Consider the following 20,056-nt stretch of genomic DNA (forward strand, 5'->3'; position numbering starts at 1 on the left):
GGGGAGGGTAGTTGAGGCAGGAAACCTCACAATATTTAAAAAGTATGTGGATAAGCATTTGCAGTATCATAACATTCCATGAGTCTATCATAACATAACTATGGGCCTCGTGCACAAAAGTGGAACAAATGTAGGTTGTTGTGTATTTTTTGTGGCAGAGACTCGATGGGCCTCTTCTGTATGGCATGATTCGATGATCGTATGACAGATTTGCAGGTAGTACAGACTAGAGAGAAGATCAAAATTGACTTTATCAAGATGTATATAAAACATAATGGAGGTGAAATTGGTCTAGGCTAAGAGGATGAAACCATTTTGGTAGTGAATCAGTAGTTGATTTTTCACCATGCCTAATCTTCATTCTGCTCAAGCTTACCATACGATAATGTATACTCTTTTTGGAGGCTGTTTTCCTAATCTCACCATTGTTTTTATTTGCCTTAGAATTAAAAATCTTGGCAATACTTTACAAGTCCACCGCAATAAAAATTATATAACAGCCTGCCAATTTGCTATGAGCTGATGTTGAGCTGCAATGCTAGACCAATTTGAGTACCTAGTTTAGGTAAATGTAACCTCTGGAGTACCTAAAAGAAATTCAAGATAGTATCACGAGAGAACATAAATCTGAAATAACTTATTTGACAATGTAATAAAGGTGAAAACACACAATTAAGTTTTAAGCTAAGATAACAAGGCGTAGAGCTGGATGAACACAGCAGGCCAGGCAGCATCAGAGGAGCAGGAGACCTGACGTTTCGGTTCTGGACCCTTCTTCAGAAAAGAACATGTCAGCATCGGTAGTTCCTACTATCTCTGAGTAAGTTTTAAGTTAGGTGCTTTAGGATACTGGGGAGGAGTACAGTGGTAGATCTTACTTTTATTTTAAATTAAGGGTTTTATCCCTACAACAACACCATAAAATAAGCCAAGACTATGAAAGGTTGAGTGGGTCAAAGACTGGTCAACTCCTTTTGGCCAGAATAAAAGGTTGGCATTGTTTCTAAAAGTGCTTTTGTCTTCTTTCTCAACAATCATCCTTTTCAGTGGAAGAGTAAATGTTGAGAACTTTAATTGTAATTCTTAATGTCAATTTTCAAAGAAAAACACATATCCATCATAGTATTCACCCACACGCTGATAAACACTATTAACTATGGTTTATCTCCCCATAATGGCACAAGCTATCTTAACTATGGGGCATCATAGGCAGACAACTAAAACAATCCATGCCACCTAAATCTGGTAGTACTGCTTTCATGACTGAAAACAACAAATGCTGGAGATCACGGTGGGTCAGACAGCATCCATAGAGAGAGAGCAAGCAAATGTATCGAGTCTAGATGACTCTTCATCAGAGCTCTTATGAAGAGTCATCTAGGCGTGAACTGTTAGCTTGCTCTCACTCCAGATGCTGTCTGACCCACTGTGATCTCCAGCATTTGTTATTTTCATTACAAATTCCAGCATCTGCAGTAATTTTCTCCGGGTATTTCTTTTATACTTGTGATACTTTTATACAATGCTGTCAAGTACTAAATATAGCATTACTAAGGAGTGAAATACAGATTTAACTAGTGAATTTGACCAAAGGCTGTCTTCAGCAGAACAAGAAAATCCTTCTTCCTTATCTTCATTTGCTGTATTCACTTGTTTGATTATCGTGACATATTGTCCAACATGAATACATTTTACTTACTGCAGTTTTCTCTGTCTTAGTTCCAATTGTTCTTTGACTCAATAATTTCTATTCTTCCTTATATTTATTTCTGTTTAGGCATGGATTTCCAAAACAACTGTACATCTCTGTTTTGATGATAACTGCACGAGTGTGCAACTCAGTCTGCCAAGCTGTCAGCACTAAGTGGTGGCTCTGCAATAGGAAGTGTCAGATCACCAGACAATTCCCACAGGACTTCATTTTGAGCCACTATTATCATTTGCGTGGGAGTAAGAAGTGGGAATGTTACATGGGGTAGTTTGGAGATAGGACAAAAAATTGCAATAGTCGATCACATTAACCGAAATTCTGAAACAGGCCAGGTCCATAAGCAGAGGTAGTGAATGGAAATCAAAGGTAAGTTCAAAGCATAGGATCAGAGAGACGAATGTAAGGTACACTCGAAAATAAGTTAAAAGGAAAATCAGAAGTTTGGAAATTTTGTTAGCTGGATTACTAACTACCAGTTCAGTGCTCATAGGCAGTCATAAAAGCAACTAGAATGTTGGAATGTGCCCTGGAGATGGCAGACAGGGAGAAGTTGGCAATCCGTTGCCTGGGCAGGGATTCGGAGGTGCAGCTGGATGGGAGATGGGATTTCCTCCTGCCCCAATTAAGGGTGAGATTTATAAGTCAAAAGCAGTGATCCTTAATTTTATGTGGCGTTGATGAAAACAAGTCTGAAGTATTGTGTTTTGTTTTGATTTCCATTGTGCAGAATGGCTGTAGAACTATTGTAGAGATGAGAGATAAGAAATGAGGCTGATTACTGAAGTTAGAGGGCTGAGCTATACAGGAAGATTGTCCATTTAATCTGTCTAGAAGAACAGGATGAGCTGACAGGGAATCTAGATCATCAAACCTCAAGATTTTTAACATAATTAGGAAATTCGATCCCAGACGGTTTCATATCATGCACAAAATTTCACTGTTGGAATTTACAACTTTCCTTCATTTATGTCCAATAAAGACACACTAAAGTAGATTTGCTGACCAGTTACATGTAATTGACAAATGTAAGAGGAATAGCGTATGTAACAAATTTTATTGAATTTTTGAGAATGCGATAAAATGAGTATATGAGGATAGTGCACTTGACGTAGTCTATGTGAACTTCAGTTAAGCTTTTGAAAAGGTGTCACAAGAAGGCCGATCAAGAGGTAAGAGCCCATAGAATTCAGGGCAAAATAGCAAATTGGATCCAAAATTGACTTAGTGGCAGGAGGCAGAGAATAATCGTTGAAGGTTGCTTTCGTGACTGGAAGCTTATACCACAGGATTTCATATTGGGTTCCTTGCTTTCCTTGCTGCAGCGTATATTAATGATCCAGATGCTAATGTAAAAGGTATGATCAGTAATTTAGCCAATTACGCTGAAATTGGTTTCATGATAAATAACAAGGAAGAAAGCCTGAGACCACAGGGCAATGCAGATACGCTGGTCAGATAGACAAACAGTGGTAAATGGAATTTAATCCTCAAAACTGTGAGATGGTGCATTTTGAGAGAATGAAGAAGGCAAGGAAATACATGATGAATGGTAGAATCCTGGAAAGTACAGAGAATCAGAGAGATGTAGCTATGTATGTCCATAAATCCTTAAAGGCAGCAGGGCAGGTAGATAAGGCATATGCAATATTTGGCTTTATTAGCCAAGACATTGAATATATGAGCGAGGAAGTTGTGATGGAGTTATATAAAGCATTAGTTTGTCCACCGCTGCAGTACTGTATGCAGTTCTGGCTGCCACACCATAGGAAAGATGTGATTGTACTCGAGAGGGTGCAGAAGAGATTCACCAAGATGTTGGCTTGTCTGGAGTATTTCAGCTATGAAGAAATATTAGATGGGCTGGGTTTATCTTCCTCAGAGCATAGAAGACTGAGGGGTGATCCGATAGACATGTAAAAAGTTCTGAGGGACATAGACATGGTTTAAAGGGAAACATGTTTTTCCATTAGTAGATGGATTAATAATCATGGGGCTGTGATTTGAGATATGAGGCAGGAGAGTAGAGGGATTTGAGGAAAATGTTTTTCACCCGGAGCCGGGGTGTTTCTGGAAGTCATTGACTGAAAGGTGATAGAGTGCAGAGCCCTCACAACCTTTAAATAAATATTTAGATGAGCACTTGAAATCCCATAGCACACAAGGCTATGGGCCAACTGTTGGGAAATGGGATTAGAGTACTAAGATGTTGATGACCAGTGCAGACACAATGCGATGTAAGGCCTCTTTCTGTGGTTCAAAACTCAATGGGTTGAACTTTACACTTTTTGACAAAGCCTGAGTTGTGTCAAATTTTTTGGAAGATTTCTCGTGGTGAGTCTTAACAAATTCACTTGCCAAATCCTACCAAGTGCCTATGTTGTCTCTCAGGACCAATTTCTGCCCCATTTCACCACATTCTGTTCCTGACCACAACACACTATTTATTGCATATCACAAAATTCACCAGCATTTCCTGCATATGTGCCATCTTTATAGGTGTGCTGTGCGCTCAGATGAGCACTGTCAGTCCAGAGCTGCCCTGCATGATTTCTGACATTTGCCCTGGAGATGGCAGACTGCTGATAATCTGCTGCCTGGGCAGGGATTTGGGGTACAGTTGGATGGGAGATGGGATTTCCTCCTGCCCCAGAAAGAGACCATGACAGCAGATTTAATCCAAGGTTGCTATCTGGGTTAAAGCAGTCTCAGCCATCTGAAGGAATGCACGGCACTGTAGGAAGGAGGCAAATATTCTCCACTTTGCCAGGTTACATTCCACCATCTTCTCTCTAGTATCTCACTCTGACTCTACCTCTGCCACTGTACACGCTTCTCACCAAGGCTCATGCTCTCCACTCTCACTACTGCTTGCAACATCTCCCTGACTCACTGTCAGCCACCACAACCGGGAAACCATTAACCTGCATACCCTCAGTGCTTCTCACTCACTTGCTTAGGGTAGCTCTCCAGCTACATCAATATTAATAGCTGTGTCACCCACCTTCATCTCCTGAGATAGCCGCCTTCCTGTCACTTAATGAGAAACACAGCCCACAATTGGGCACAAAGGGTCAAGATCGGTGGTGCACTGCCATCATTCAGCTAATCACCACTAATGAGGAAAGGATCTTGGTTCTTTCCCCCTGAACAGGGTCTGGGCTAGTTTTAGAGGGTACCCTTGACTTATTGTGCCAGATCCCCCTGAGTGAAAGCTATCTCCTTTGATTTGACTGTGGCCTACTGCTAAACATGACAAGCCTTCTGGCTTTGTGTCTGTGCTATTGGTACTGTGCAGGTAACTGTAATATCAGACTGGTATCTCAGACTGAGGGGACATCGTGCAAAAAGGCAAGGCGAAACATTGCAAGACAGGGACATTATGAGCATCCAAGAAGGTGTAAGTAAATGAGTACTATGACAGTGAGCTCATAATCTTGACATAAAAGCTGATTCACTCCATGAACTGGGTGTATGTCCCTGAGTGCACTGTGTCCTTGCTGCAGCATTACAATGACAGTTGTTGGTGCAGCCTAAGGCATGACATTAAGGAGCAGAAACGTGCTGTAAGCCCATGAGAGTTCTTGAACTCTGGCACATGTTAGATGCCAATGTTCAGATGTGATAGCCACAAAGCTTGCCCTAAGATGTTAGTGCCTGGTTTCCAACATAGAGGTTGTTCAGAACCAGTTGAATTTGCCACATGCTCTGGTTTCCTTGTTGAGTTTTCCTGACCTCAGGCTTATTTGTTGAGCTTGATAAGATGGGAGGCTGAATATTAATTAGGCAAGATGGGCTGTTAACAAGGTATTTACAAGCAATAGTCACTGTTAATTAGCAACTTGCCACTGCCAAGCAAGAAACACACCACACTGCTTGTGAAAAGCATAAAAGATGACACAAATTACTCCTGATGTTGAGATGGCCTCTCTGGATTGCTAGTTCTGCCACATCCTGTCTGATAAAACCACAGTCCAATATCTGTTCATTTACAGCTATGGCTCATTTGATTGCTACAAAATATATCTTTTTCAGAGGTTTTGCAGTTCCTAAAAATTCTAAATCCATGTCCCAACCAATACACTTCAGTGCATATTTATATGGTAGTCTTGTGGTTATGATATTGAACTTGAAAGCCAAAGGAGTTTCCATTAGTTTAACACATTACAGCAAGTTATGAAATTTTATTGGTCATTCAAAAGGCTGGTGGACCAAGTCAATTTAAAGATTGAGATTGACAGAAGTTATTAGGTCAGGGTATAGGCCATGATCTAAGAGAGTGGTGAACCATGCCCGAGGAAGAGACTGGTCTCTTCCTGTTCTCATATAACTGAGACACTAACACTGCTGGAGATCATGATCCCTCACAATAACTTTGAAAATAGCCGATTCTGTATGCCACAGCTGACCGCAATGAATGTATTCAAATTTTAATTTTCTCATTATGTTGGTGTTTTTAAGTTTGACCTGAACAACAGCAGGCCATTGGAGGTAACTAGACTGTCTGTACTGTATCAAGTTGCCCTCCCTGTCCCCAATTCTTCAAACTCCCCATAGCATCACCCTAGTCATAGTTTCCCCTTATTCAAATTTCCTATCTGAACTTGTCACATTTGATGATGAGCCAAAGTGCTCAGCTTTATATCTTCATATCCCTCACTCTGTACCCAAGGTTCCAATCAACTGCACTTCTTCACCTTACAAATTACGATAAGTTTCACTATTTAATAATAATGGTATAAAATTGATGTATTATATAAAAACAAAAAAAAACTAGATATATGGTATTAAAATGGTTACCAAATTAGACAGAATAGCCAAGTATCTCATCTCATTAAAGTTGCAGACAACCTTTTCTTGACTTCTCAGATACAGTTCCAAGGGAGACTGATTTAGACAGTATAACCTTCACTTCCGTTCCACTTATTTGTTCTAGACCACGTTATCTTTGCTTACTATTCCTGCTTGGCCATAATTAGTTTTAATTTTTTTGAACGATGTGACCGCAGTACCTACAGAAGACCAACCCTGAGCATAATTATAAATAATTGTTCTGCCTTTGCTATTATAACTGAATTTAGTAAACCCTTAATACTTTTTTAAAAATCAGTAAGAGAATAACCTGTGATTTTTAGAAAACATAAAACATTCAACTGCTCTCAAAAATAGGCAAATCATTTTCTCTGTATGTTAATGCATAACAAAATTATAAATCTATTTTTCAAAATAGGCTTGCAATTTAATTATACATGACATAACAGGAAAACTTTCCCAACTGGTTCATAATGAAGTTTTATACTGCAAATGGAAATTTATTGGCTGCCTCATATCTTCCGTTTTATTTCCAGAATAGATGCTTACGGTTTATTTGTTTAATATCAGCAAAATCACCTCTTTTCTTCTTTATTGGCTTTTCTGCAAGAATTTTCGCCTTCTGTTTTTGGGCTTCAGTGATGACAAAGCCTTTAAAAAGTAGCATAGTGTAATATATCAGTGCAGCTCAAAGTTTTTGGAATAAGGTTTCAAGTGTCTTTATTTTTAATACATGTAAAGTAATCCTATTCAACCTGTTTTATTTGCATCTAAGTATTTGATATTTAAACCACAGTAAGTAACGGAAAGAAGGGATATCTCATTAATAACAATTTAATATCTAACTAAATGTTTAGCTGGGAAATTTACTGTAAATGTTGGGTTGGATTATTTATCATGAGAAGAGGTTTTGTTTCATTTTCTCCTTGTGAGTGACAATTTCAAGAAACAAGTGCATGTACTTTTTTACTTACCAAAGTGATTTCTTTTCTCTGAAGTGATTGTAGTTGTGAGCATTTCTTTCTCTAGTGTCTGTCTTTCTTCTTTCACTGTAATACATCTTTCTTTTGCAATTGGTGTGAAAGGGGCACATCAGTACAGTTTAGATCGCAAAACGATGATTGACTCGAGAAAGGTTTTTGTGATTAGCTCATCACGTTCTTTGTATTGTGAATTCTGCCTTCATTTACATGTTCATCACTAACTTCATCTACCTTGGAAGCTTGTGGTGTTTCTCCTTACACACAGTGCCGGATGGATGTTATCTTGATCATGGCTACTGGTATTGAGGTAGGGTTTTCTTCTATGTAAAAGTTGAATGAGAAGTTAATGTGCGTTGTGTTCTGTGTTTGTCAGAGTGAGAAGAACAAGAAATAGTAGAAGGCTTGAGAGAAGTCTCCAGCTTCACCTTTCCCATTCATGTACTGCTCTTACAGGTTAAGATGCTGCAAGGTAACATTCTGAAAGGGATTGAAAAGCTTTCTGATCTCATGATGTTCTCCAATTTGTTGGTATTATAAACTGTAATGCGCACACAAGGAGTTTATAAGTGTCAAATTAGAATTAGAATTAGCTTTATTGTCACATGTACTCAAACGAATACAATGAAAACTTTACAAGTCGCCACTTATGGCACCATCTTAGGTATGAACGTACCTAGATACAGATTCTGAAGTACAAATTCTTGGGAAAAAAGTTAGATAAATAAGAAATAAAATGACTAGCTTCACAGATCATGGCAATAAATTAGAAAAAATAAGAAATAAAAAGTTCAGAATAACAGTCATTCCAACCCAAGCCATGCTGGCACCTGTCCTCTAATCCACGCTGGGCCTTGACTCCAGACTGCACTGGACTTCACCTCGAGGCTCTCAAGGCCACTCTGGAATTATCTCCAGGATGGCAGTCCATGACGAGGCCACACTGGGCCAAAAGACCATCACACCGGGCCGCAGAGAGATCGCTACTCCTGGTCCGTACTGAGACCAGGAGTCCGAGTCCACGCTTAGGCCGGGATTTCAGGACATTGCTGAGTAGAAAGAAGGGAAAAAAAAACACAAAAGTGCAAAAAAGAGAAAAGAAAAGAAACAGGTGGACCCGAGGAGCTCTGGCTGAGGAGTCCTGCTCTGCCACCATCTGGAATCACTTTGTAGTAGAATCCACGGTGAACTGTCATCGATGGTGAGCTTAAGATGTGGATTGCCCTTTGAGAATGGTTTCAATATCTGAGCTATGCCTTTTCAGTTCCATGAAATATACCATTTTCAATACCTTGCAACGTAAAGACTTCCTTCACCAATCAACAGAGTCAAAAAGTTTATATTTCTGACATATGTTTTTGCATGATCCTTGTTTAATATTTTCATGAATCACTAGTTCATTATACACATTGGTGAAGAAAGCTAACTTCTCTTTCCCCGTGAGGCTTTCAACATCCAAGTCTCGCGGTCATGTTGCAAGTTCACAGTACTCATCGATACTGATTGTTCCTCATGGATTTGTAACTACAAACTTGCCATCAGGTGTAATGCATTCTGAGAATAGCTTCAGAGTTAAGTTTTTCATAGCTTCAGAATGTTTAGAGCCGGAAATTGCATGATACTCTGCTAGCTTGTGTTTTGTGATGCATAAAATCGTGCTCTATCAATCTGTATAGAGTGTCACTGTCTTCAAATTTTTTTCCCCTTAAAGGACATAAAAAGTTTTGGCCATCAAATCTTTTGATATGTCAGTTGCTGCAGCTTTTTCAAGATTTTTGACTTCCATCGGACAGTGGGCTAATTTCTTCCCAGTGATGGTATTTTGATGCATTTTCAGTCAAAACTGAATAATACTACTTTCCTTAAATTCCCAGACAAAGTCTACATATTTATCTCTGTTGCTTTTCAATTCTTCAACTGGTGCATTTTTTACAGCTGTTTCTGGTTCAGTGTTTGGAAGTGCATCAGGTTGTTCTGAATTATTCTTTACTGTGTCAATCAGCTGTCAAACTAATCTTGTGACAAATTCAAGAAATCACTGTTTCCACCAAGAGGGATGTTGTTAAAGTAGATTTGCGCTAAAATGAAGAAGGGGATTGATACAACACCAAGCTGCAATCCATAATATGGGTCAATACATGGTCATGTATTCTAATAGTAAAATGGGTAAGAGTAATTCATCATAGAATCCCTACAGTGTGGAAACAGGCCCTTCGGCCCAACAAGTCCACACCGACCCTCAGAGCATCCCACCCAGACCTATCCCCCTATAACCCACCTAATCTACACATCCCTGAACACCACGGGCAATTTAGCATGGCCAATCCAACTAACCTGCACATCTTTGGACTGTGGGAGGAAACCGGAGCACCTGGAGAAAACGCACACAGACACGGGGAGAACGTGCAAACTCCACACAGGTAGTCGCTCGAGGGTGGGATCATCTACCGCTGTGAGACAGCAGTGCTAACCACTGAGCCACTGTGCCACCCGTTAATTGCAAGTAAAAATATCAGTGCACAAAATTTTCAAGTACTAGAAGCTTGGGTGTTGAGGAGTATGGAAATATTCAGTTACCAATGAAAGAGTGGTACATTTATTCGGAATTTTTGCACAGCCTAACTGTAGTTCCATACTTGCAGTGATTAGCAAGCACGTGCCATTCTTTCTTAAGCAGTTGCTTAGCAAATGACACTGTTGCACAAATCCACGATGGTATGTTACTTAAGTCCCATCTTTTTGCGTATCTACAGGGTCTGTGATCATTACCTGTCATGTACAATCAAGTATGACTGCATTGTTTCTCTTTAGGAAGAGTTCGGAAAAGTCAATCTTTCTTACATTTGGTACTTGCAGTAGTACCTCTATTTTGCCCTCTACAGAAAGAGCTTTGGAATCAATGCTGTTCCAATATTTACCCATAAACTCCACTCTGTCACTACTTTTGCTCCACATCATATTTAGAAAGGCAGTTGAAACCTCTTAAGTCGCATTCAACCTTTGGAAAGATAGACAAAAATTCTAGCCTGAAACGCAACCACTTATGTTTACCTGCTATACCGCATCACATGTACTTGTAGAGTTGACCTCTTGTGGGATCAATCATTCTTGTTTTGAATGAATGCTTTTATCATGCAGCTCAAAGGAATTTACGAGGGAAATAAGTCTTTCAGTGCAGTGACTAATGGAATAATTCCCACCCTTCTCTCTATTTCTTTTTATGTATTCATTTTGTGGGATGTGGGCATTGCTCATTGGTCAGTATTTATTGGTCCATCCCTAGTCACCCTAGTTGCCTAGACCCTAGAGGTATTCTAATATGTAACTAATTGGCCAGAAGACACAGGACTTTTCCTAAGCAAAACAGTCAGAGATACTGAAGTAAAACATAGCATCTTTATGCAGAGCTACATCTTGGTTCAGACAGGCATTAAAAATTCATTCATAGGATGTGGGTGTCACTAGTTAAGCTGGCATTCATTGCCCATCCCTAATTACCCTGGAGAGGGCAGTGGTAACCTGCCTTGTTAAGCCCTACAGTGGATAGATCCAGCAAATGGGACTCTTGTCAGTTCATGGCAAAAGTTAACCTTCATAAGACATCAAGAGTGACTTAGAGAGCTTGGTCTCATATTAACCAATTAATAGATTTGCTGCACAGAATCCTGTTTTCCATAGACCAAACTACAAGTATTCTTAAGTCAAGCATGAGCCATATTTTACCTGATTCTTCATCATTTCTAACCAGTTTTCTTTCATCCTCAAAGGCATGAAGCCACAGCAGTTTCTCTGAAGATTTCTTTGCACAGAATAGATGCACCTCATCATCTACAAGCTTACTTTGAAGTTTGAAAGCATGTTTAACCTTGACATCGAATTCCCAATCTTTTCCATCCTTTATGTCTACCACCAGAATATTGTCAACGTCTATTCTGTTCTTGTAGTATAAGATGTCACGACGTAGAAGATCCTATAAAAAATGGCACACAATGCAATTGATTATTTAAAATATCTGTTGATCCATTAAACTGGACTGGCATAGCAACAACAGCTAAAACCATTTCATAGAATCATAAGGCTAGATTATACACTGAATACAGGCACCCTGTAACCCATTGTAGATTTGGGGAGTTCTCATTTTGGCCAGTTTGCTTTGCTTTAATTTTCCAGACGCTAGCTCTTTAATTACCACAAGCCACTTTTGAGAGATTTCCATCTTTCTCCAAGTAGAAGTTCTAACTCATAGAGCTGCCAGCTGATTGGAAGCCAGGCACCACATCGGGATTGGTGGCCACATCCAGTATTGCAGAGAGTAACAGGGGAAGAGGAGTCATGGATTCTCCCAAACCTGGGCAAGTGTGGAATCTCTATGGAACTTAGTTCACAGACCCTGTAGGGAAGCAATGGGATCTTGTTTGACAGACTATTTAAATACCCAGAAGTCTGTCAGGAAGGTCTAGGGACTATCTCAGGAGCCAAGGTTACCTTACGTGTTGACCAGGAAGCAATCCCATGATTCTGCAAGGCCCACCCAGTGCCATTTGCCTTATGGGCAAAAGTGGAGGCAGAAATCACAAGCCTGGAAAGTGAAGGAATCATCAAACCAGTCCAGTTTGCAGAATGGACAGCATTGGTCTTACCAATTGTGAAGCCCAATGGGTTAGTTCACCTTTGTGGGGAATTTAAACAAGCAGAAAACCACTTTTCTGGATAAATATCCAATATCATGCATAAAGCATTTATAAGCAAAGCTAGCAGGGGCTGTCCTTCATGAAGCTGAACATGAATCATGTGCACTTGCAATTGCAGTTAAATGAGGATTCCCAGAAGTATGCTACAATTAATACCCATAAGGGTTTGTGCCAATATACATGACACTCATCTGGGGTATTGTCGGCCTGTGCAATTTTTCAGCAGACAATGGAGAGCATTTTACAATGTTTACCCCGGGTCGCTATTTGTCTAGATGACATGCTAATAACAGGGAAGACCAATAAGGAGCACTTAGAGAACTTGGACATGGTCCTTCAGCATTTCTCCCTGGCGGGTGCACACCTTAGAAGGGAAAAATGTGTTCCAAGCACCCAAGTGAACTACTTGGGCTACGGAGTTGACAAGACAGGGTTACACCGATTGGAAGATAAAGTGAAGGTGATTAAAAGTGCCTTGGTTCTGACATCTGTACCGGAGCTTAGTTCTTTCCTTGGGCTGGTGAATTATTACAGCAAGTTCATACAAGGCCTCCATCCTGGCACCTCTGTGTCAACTCTTAAAAAAGAGTCAGCCTTGGAAATCGTCATGAAGCCAAGCCATAGATTTCAGGGAAGTGAAGAAACAGCTATCATCCTCTAAGGTGATGGCACATTATATCCTAAGCGAGATCTGGTATTGACATGACATGGTATAGTATTAGCTCATAGATGGCCCAATGGAGAGGAATGCCAATAGCATATGCACCCCGTACTTTGGCTAATGCAGAGTGCAAATACACCCTGATAGGGAAGGAAAGGTTGGCGCTCTGGAAGTTCCACCAATAAATTTACAGGTATAAATTTGTAATAATAACAGATCATAAAACCCCAAGTGGTCAACTTAAAGAGGCAACACAGTGCTATCTATCACTTGAGGCTGAATTCAGTGGTGGGCTCTAATACTAAGTACATATAATTACAAGTTGGAACATTGTTCGGGAAGCCAAGTAGCATATGCAAATGTGTTGAGCCACCTCCTGCTAGCAGATAATCACCGGTGGTACCACCACCAAGAGTCCGTAACAGTTTTAATTTTTCAGGACACACTTCCAGTCACAGCTGACAATATCAGACTTTGAACGCAGAAAGATTCGGTCCTGGCAAAACTGAAACAGTTGGTTGAGATGGGGAAAACCAAAGGACCATCACAACCAGAATTGAAACCTTTTTGGACCCAGACAGACCAGATCACACTAGAGGATGGCATATTATTAAGGGAAGCAAGAGAGATTGTCCTGAGCAAAGGTTGCCACCAGATACTGGCAGAATTCCACCAGGGTCATCCAGGAGTTTTCAAAATGAAGATATTAGCCAGAAGTAATGTCTACTAGCCAGGGTTGGATGCAGGCACAGTCCTGTTGATGAGGCAGTGCCCAGAGTGCCAACTAGGTCAAGAACTACTGCCAGTAGCTTCCCCACACTGGTGGGAATGGCCATGTAAACCCTGGACTCAGTTACGTTTCAACTATGCAGGTCTTTTCATGGGCTTAATGTTCTTAGTCACTGTGGATACCTACCCAAAGTGGCTGAATGTGCATAGAGTTCAATTGTCAAACATGGGGACGACGATAGAAAAACTGCATGCATCTTTTGCATTACAAGGATTCCTTGACTATTGGTCACAGATCATGTTTACCAGCAGGGAATTTGAGTATTTTTCCTAAGGTTGAATGGTTTATGACATGTAAGGACAGCTCCGTACCATCCATTATCCAACATCTAGCAGAAAGAGCAGTCCAAACTTTGAAGGCAAGCTTGAAGAGAAAAAGCTTCACTAGGTACCAACCTGTCCCGGTTCCTATTTGATTATAGGAGCACCTCTCATGGAACCACAGGGATAGCTGCAGCAGAGTTGCTAATGGGGAGAAGACTCTGCACCAGGCTAAATTTGATTGTCCCAAACCTGGTGGGGGAGGGTTAAACGGCATCAGGAATGACAACAGAGATAACAAGGTGTAGAGCTGGATGAACACAGCAGGTCAAGCAGCATCAGAGGAGCAGGAAAACTGACGTTTCGGGTCTAGACCCTTCTTCAGAAAAAAGGGTCTAGACCCGAAATGTCAGCTTCCCGGCTCCTCTGATGCTGCTTGGCCTGCTATGTTCATCCAGCTCTACACCTTGTAATCTCAGATTCTCCAGCATCGGCAGTTCCTACTATCTCAGGAATGACAATGTTGCACACCAGACTCTGCTAAGCAAGAAAGTTTACATCAGGGGGTGATATTTCTTGTAGGACCCACAGGAATAGCCCTGCATGGGTAACTGACATGGTCAACACGAGGTCAGGTCCAGTCGTGCATAAAGTTGAGGTAGGTGTGATGGTCCTGAACAAGCGTGTGGACCATATGAAAGCTGCAAACTTGCAATGGTGTGGGGGCAAAAGATGCCCTGCTCCTTCACTGCCTTTCCAACTGTTCTCCCTCTCCATCAAGCGTTAAAAATACCACACAATCTAAGATGGACATGATGGATGTTGTCACCTGGACACCTTCGCCGCCAGAAAAGGAGAATGAATTTCTTCCGAAATGCTGCGGGCGCAAAGGGTGAGCTACTGTGCACTACAAGCAACCCGTCTCAGAGGCAGAGTTGGAGGAACTTACCCCGATGCTAAAACACTCCAGGAGGAGGCACAATACAAAGAGCTGGCCTACGTTCTTGGGCTCAGAGAGGGAGGGAATGTAATGATTATACCACGGTAGAATATGAGTTCTCCGATTGGACCAGATTAACAGCCCCAAAAGGGAGGGCCCTGGTTGACAGATTTAAACAGGAGTGTCAGACATCCTGTTCATTCTTAGAGCTGGATCAGTGTTAAGGACTCTCCATGTGTAAATAAAGGGTGACTTGGTGATGGGATACCAGCCTCTCTGCAATTATTTCAGGTGGGCATGTCAAAGATAGAGAGGCACTCTAATCTATGGGTTCATGCATCTGTTTTCCCATTTGCAAGGGGCCCATAATTTCAGCCTGTAAAATCTTACAGCATTAAAAGAAGAACATGTGGCCCATTGGAAAAATGAGCTAATTGGTTCCACTTACTGCTGCAATATAACATTACTGCAGACATTTGCTTTTAATATATTTTTTGTGGTAAGTTACTGGTGATTCTGTTTCTACCACCCTTTCAGGCAGTCCTGATCTCAATTAAACAATTAAGCCAACTTAGACAAATTAATCAGGTAACTGTCCCTGTGACTAAAGAGAAATCTTAATCCCTCATTGTAAATACTCTAAGTACTTAATTAATTCAATGTCTTTCACCTCTATGTTAATGACATAATTAATACGTAAAGAACACATATTACTCGGCATAAACAGACTTCTTCATTACTATTTACCCCTGTTCTGTTCTGGGTTCCTGCTTCTCTTAACATCGCCATATCAATATCCATAGCCTTTAGCTATTTTGCATGTTTTATATATTTCACATACGTAGGTGAACGTTGGACACATCGTATGTTCTTAACTGACTGAAGGCAAGCTTTCAATTCACATTAGTTGTTGCTAATTCTAACACTTTAGAGTAATTACTCATTGTCACAACATTGTTGACGTGTTTCCATCTGCCATTGTGTGTTTATGGCTAATTGTCTAAAAACATGATTCTAAGTGATTCTTGGCATTCAGGTTTATTTGGGAAAGCATCTGTTCAGATTTCCACAAGACTAATACTTTTCATGGTCCCCTCCCACTAAAGTATGAATTTTAGGTTATATATAAGGAAAATCCTTGTGATACTTCCCAGTTCCTTTTCTCTTTTGAAGCACCTTTCTCAAATACTGTGTCTGAATTGTTCGACAACCCCATGCTTCCAAATGTCACAGACGTTTACCATATCCGTCTTAGGGGTATCAATTGTGATAGTGCCAGGGCAAACTTGGCTTCTCACCATCAGTAGCAACGCTTTGTTCAGGAACAGTGGACAGTACATAATTTGAAGATTTCTTAATGAGTTTCCAGGGTATAATTTGGAACTTCTTTTGAGACTTCCTGAGTTGAATTTTCTCATCTTTCATGGAAAGTTTGCTATTCCTTCCTTTGAGGTAGCCCACTTGAGATTAAACAGGTATAGTTGAATTTTTTAGTCTATTAGGACCTCAACACTCCTACCCTACCCTACCCAACCCAACCTAACTGCCACTGCCACCATTACCACCCTCCCCAACCAATTTCTCCCTCAAATACTTCAATGAGACGGGCAGGTAAAACTGGAGCCTTTGATTGGGAGAAATAGGTAAGAAGTTGTGCACTCTTCATACAGAGTGTGGTGAGGAAGCCAGAGGATAAATTCCCATCATTGGTCGTTTGCTCATCATTCCTACCGCCTTATGTGATGGCATTTGAATCAACAAGGAATGCTTTGATGTTCATTCATGTTAATCCAGCTTTTTTACATCCTTCTGCCTAGCTCAGCACAGTTTAAGTTAATCTTCATGGGGATCGCCTGCAGATAGGCATGTTCCTGTGACCAACGTTCCCTGTGTTCTCAGCAGACATGTAACTGCTGAGAAATCCTCCACATTATCCATCCACCATATAATTGCTACTCTTGATTAAGTATACCATGCACAGAACTCAAAAGTCCATACAGGAACCACTAAAATGAAGAGAACTTTCCTAACTTCTGATTACCAGCATGAACAACCTGAAGCTTCATTGTAGGACATGTATTTTAATGCTATAAAAATTGTTTCGTAAACTAAACACAAATAAAATGCAGATGACAGAAAAAGTACATCTCATTTACAGCCCTAAAGTACTCAAAATCTTCTAAACCCCACTACTAATTTTTGTGACTTTTTATAACACTGATGACAGAATTTGCTCTTAAGCAAAAGTTATTGACTGGCTGTGATTTTACCTTCTTACATAAGATTGCTTGATGGTCAAAGAGGAAAACTATCATGTCTTTGCTCTTGCCTTGAGGCTTCATGATGACAATTAATTCACCGCTTTGAATTAATTCAGAGCTATGTTCCAAAAGATCTTCTCCCTAACAGAAAGATAACTATGAGGAACGCTCTCCCATAACAGTTAACATCCAACATGTCATTTTGCATGGAAGAGTACAGACTGAAATAACCAAAGGTTTCAACCAAATAGATATTATTCAGGAGAAAGTTTGTAAAATGATTTTGGATCATTTGTGTGAATTTTTTTGTGAAAATAGTCTAAACCCAGGGATATATTGCCAGCAGAGACTCTAGTTCTGACATAAAGCCTTACAAGTCATGAATGTGAGGTACAAATTGCACTCCTGTCCCTCTCACATTTTTTACTTTGGATGAAATGGTTGTTAGCAACCACCAGCAATTTTGCCATCATTGCTAAATAAAAAGTGAAGCATTAATTTGAAAATAAGCAGCCAAAGTGAATCTGTGAGAGTGGGATTGATGGCTGAATAAAATAAGGATGCCTGTGGTTCCAATGCTGTGGAGCTTATGGAGAAGGAAAGCAATGTAATAATTAATCAAAGAGGTGTCAAAAGTGCGGCTAAGAATTTAAGTGGCGCAGTGATCAAAGGTAGGGATTATTTGATAGAATCAGGTTCAGGGTCCAGTGGGATGCCAAGGTTAACATAGTTTTGTTTAATCTAGGGAAGCAGTAGGACAAAGGGGATTGAAACATTGGCAATTGATCAGAGTTAGTGTTGATGTCCTAAAACAAAGCTTTGATTTTTGCAGTGTTAAAACTTGAGGATGTTGTAGCACAACAATGCTTTGATCTCAATAAGAAAATCTGATGACATGGAGTCAGTCATCAGATTAGGAGAGACAGTAGAAGAATATGTCTAAAGTGAAATAACAAATTAGGTATAGAAATAACATAGGTCAATAGAAGTAAAGTGGCAGATATTGAAGGGGATATTTCAGCCCACACAGACTGCATTCATTCCAAAAAGAAAAAATTCAAGGAAAGGACTATTCTCCATGGTTAACTCAAAAAGTTAAATATAGTACCCAACCAGAAGAAAAAGCGTATAATTACATGTAGATTTTGGCAGGTCAGAAGATTAGACAGATAATTTTAAAACGCAGAATGTTTGGCCAAAAAATAGTGAAAACACAAAGATGTAAGAAACACATAGTAAAAGTTACTGTAGGTACTTAATAAAGAAGAGTTAACAAAGTGAATGTTGGTCCTATAAAAAGTGAGTTTGATGAATTTACACTGGAAAATAAGGAAATGGCAGATGAGTTGAGCAGATATTTTGCATCAGGCTACACAATAGAGGATACAAAGTGGCATCCCAGAAATAGCGACAAAACAAGAAGTGGAAGGAAGGGAGAAACTCAAAACAAGTTATAGTCACTGGTGAAATGGTACTGAGAAGCTAGTTGTGTGTGCAAAGTTAAAACATCCCCAGGTCCCTGATGGACTTCATCCTGGGGTATTAAAAGAAGTGATTAGTTAGATAGTTAATGCAATGGTATAAATTTTTCAAAATTCTCTTGGTTTTGGGAAGGTTCCATTAGATTGGGAAATAGTAAGTGTTAGTCCTTTATTCGAAAAGGTAAAGAGGCTGAAAGGAAGATACTACAGGTCAGTAGCTCAATATCTGTCAAAGGGCTAAAGGAGAATTGGCCAATCTACTGTACATAAACTTACAGAAGGTGCCACATCAAAGGTCATTGTGGAAATTAAAAGTTCATGGTGTAGGGATGACATTTGGTATGGTAAGGAGATTCACTAGCTAATAGGAGCCAAGAGTAGGTATAATGGGTCATTTTCTGGTTGACAAATTGTAATGTGTGGTATGCCACGTGGATCGGTGCTGGGTCCTTAACGTTTTTCAATTTATAGGAGCGACTTGGATGAAAGGGCAGAAGAAATGGTTGCCAAGTGTGCCAATGACATAATGATATGTGGGAAAGTAAGTTGTGAAGACAACTTAAGGAGACTGCAAAAGGATAGAATAGAATAGAATTTACAGAATTGCCTTTATTGTCACATGGACTTATTTGAGTGCGGTGAAAAGTTTGTAATGTCACCACTTTGCTGCCATCTTAGCTACATGGTACCTAGGTACAGAATACTTAAGTGTTTGTTATAGAATTGACAGAATAAAAAAATGTTCAGCATAGGAATACAAAGTTTTAAAAAGTACTCGAAGTTCAGAATAAGAATATAAAGTATCTTTAAAAAATACTTGAATTACAATCCGCGTCTGCCAGGCATCAGAACTCAAAGCCTCACTGCCTCCTCGCTCTGGCCTCTGGCCCGTGACTCGCCTCCTGGACTCGTCTCCCAGGCTGGACTGGACTCGATCAGGCTCCCACAGTGGGCTTCGGCCAATGACTCACCTCTTGGACTCATCTCCTAGGCTGACCTGGACTCGGACAGGCTCCCACACTGGGCTTCGGCCCATGACTCGCCTCTAGAACTCATCTCCTAGGCTGACCTGGGCTCCCATGGCAGCAAGGTCTCCAATGCAGTTAAGTGAGTAGGAAAACATGTGACAAGTATATTGTGGGAAAATGTAAAACTGCCCATTTTGGCAGGAAGAATGAAAAATAAACATATTGCATATCAATGATGAGACATTGCAGAGCTTTGGAATGCAGAGAAGCCTGGGCGTCCTAGTGTGTAAATCATGTGAAAATACAGAAGGTATTAAGGAAAGCTAATCGAATGGTATCTATTGTAAGGGCATTGAATGCAAAAATAGATGTTTTGCTTCAGTTATACAGGTCATTGTTCAGACCACATCTGTAGTTCTGTGTACTGTATTGATCTGAGATAACAAGGTGTAGAGCTGGATGAACACAGCAGGCCAAGCAGCATCAGAGGACCAGGAAAGCTGA

The 20,056-nt window shown here is 40.3% G+C and overlaps 1 protein-coding gene across 1 annotated transcript in view; it reads right to left on the minus strand.

Annotated features, from left to right (window-relative positions):
* Positions 1 to 561: 561 nt before the first annotated feature.
* LOC109911355 (rho guanine nucleotide exchange factor 4-like) overlaps positions 562 to 20,056 on the minus strand; it is a 74,026-nt gene continuing 54,531 nt past the window's right edge. The window contains exons 10-13 of the mRNA XM_048604126.1: positions 17,113 to 17,244; positions 11,224 to 11,470; positions 7,070 to 7,171; positions 562 to 587 (exon numbers count right to left, since the gene is read on the minus strand). Of these exons, the coding sequence (XP_048460083.1) occupies positions 562 to 587; positions 7,070 to 7,171; positions 11,224 to 11,470; positions 17,113 to 17,244 (507 nt within the window). The remainder of the gene's footprint in view (positions 588 to 7,069; positions 7,172 to 11,223; positions 11,471 to 17,112; positions 17,245 to 20,056) is intronic.

This window comes from Rhincodon typus, chromosome 13, assembly GCF_021869965.1.
Source record: "Rhincodon typus isolate 14 chromosome 13, sRhiTyp1.1, whole genome shotgun sequence".
Taxonomy (NCBI): domain Eukaryota; kingdom Metazoa; phylum Chordata; class Chondrichthyes; order Orectolobiformes; family Rhincodontidae; genus Rhincodon; species Rhincodon typus.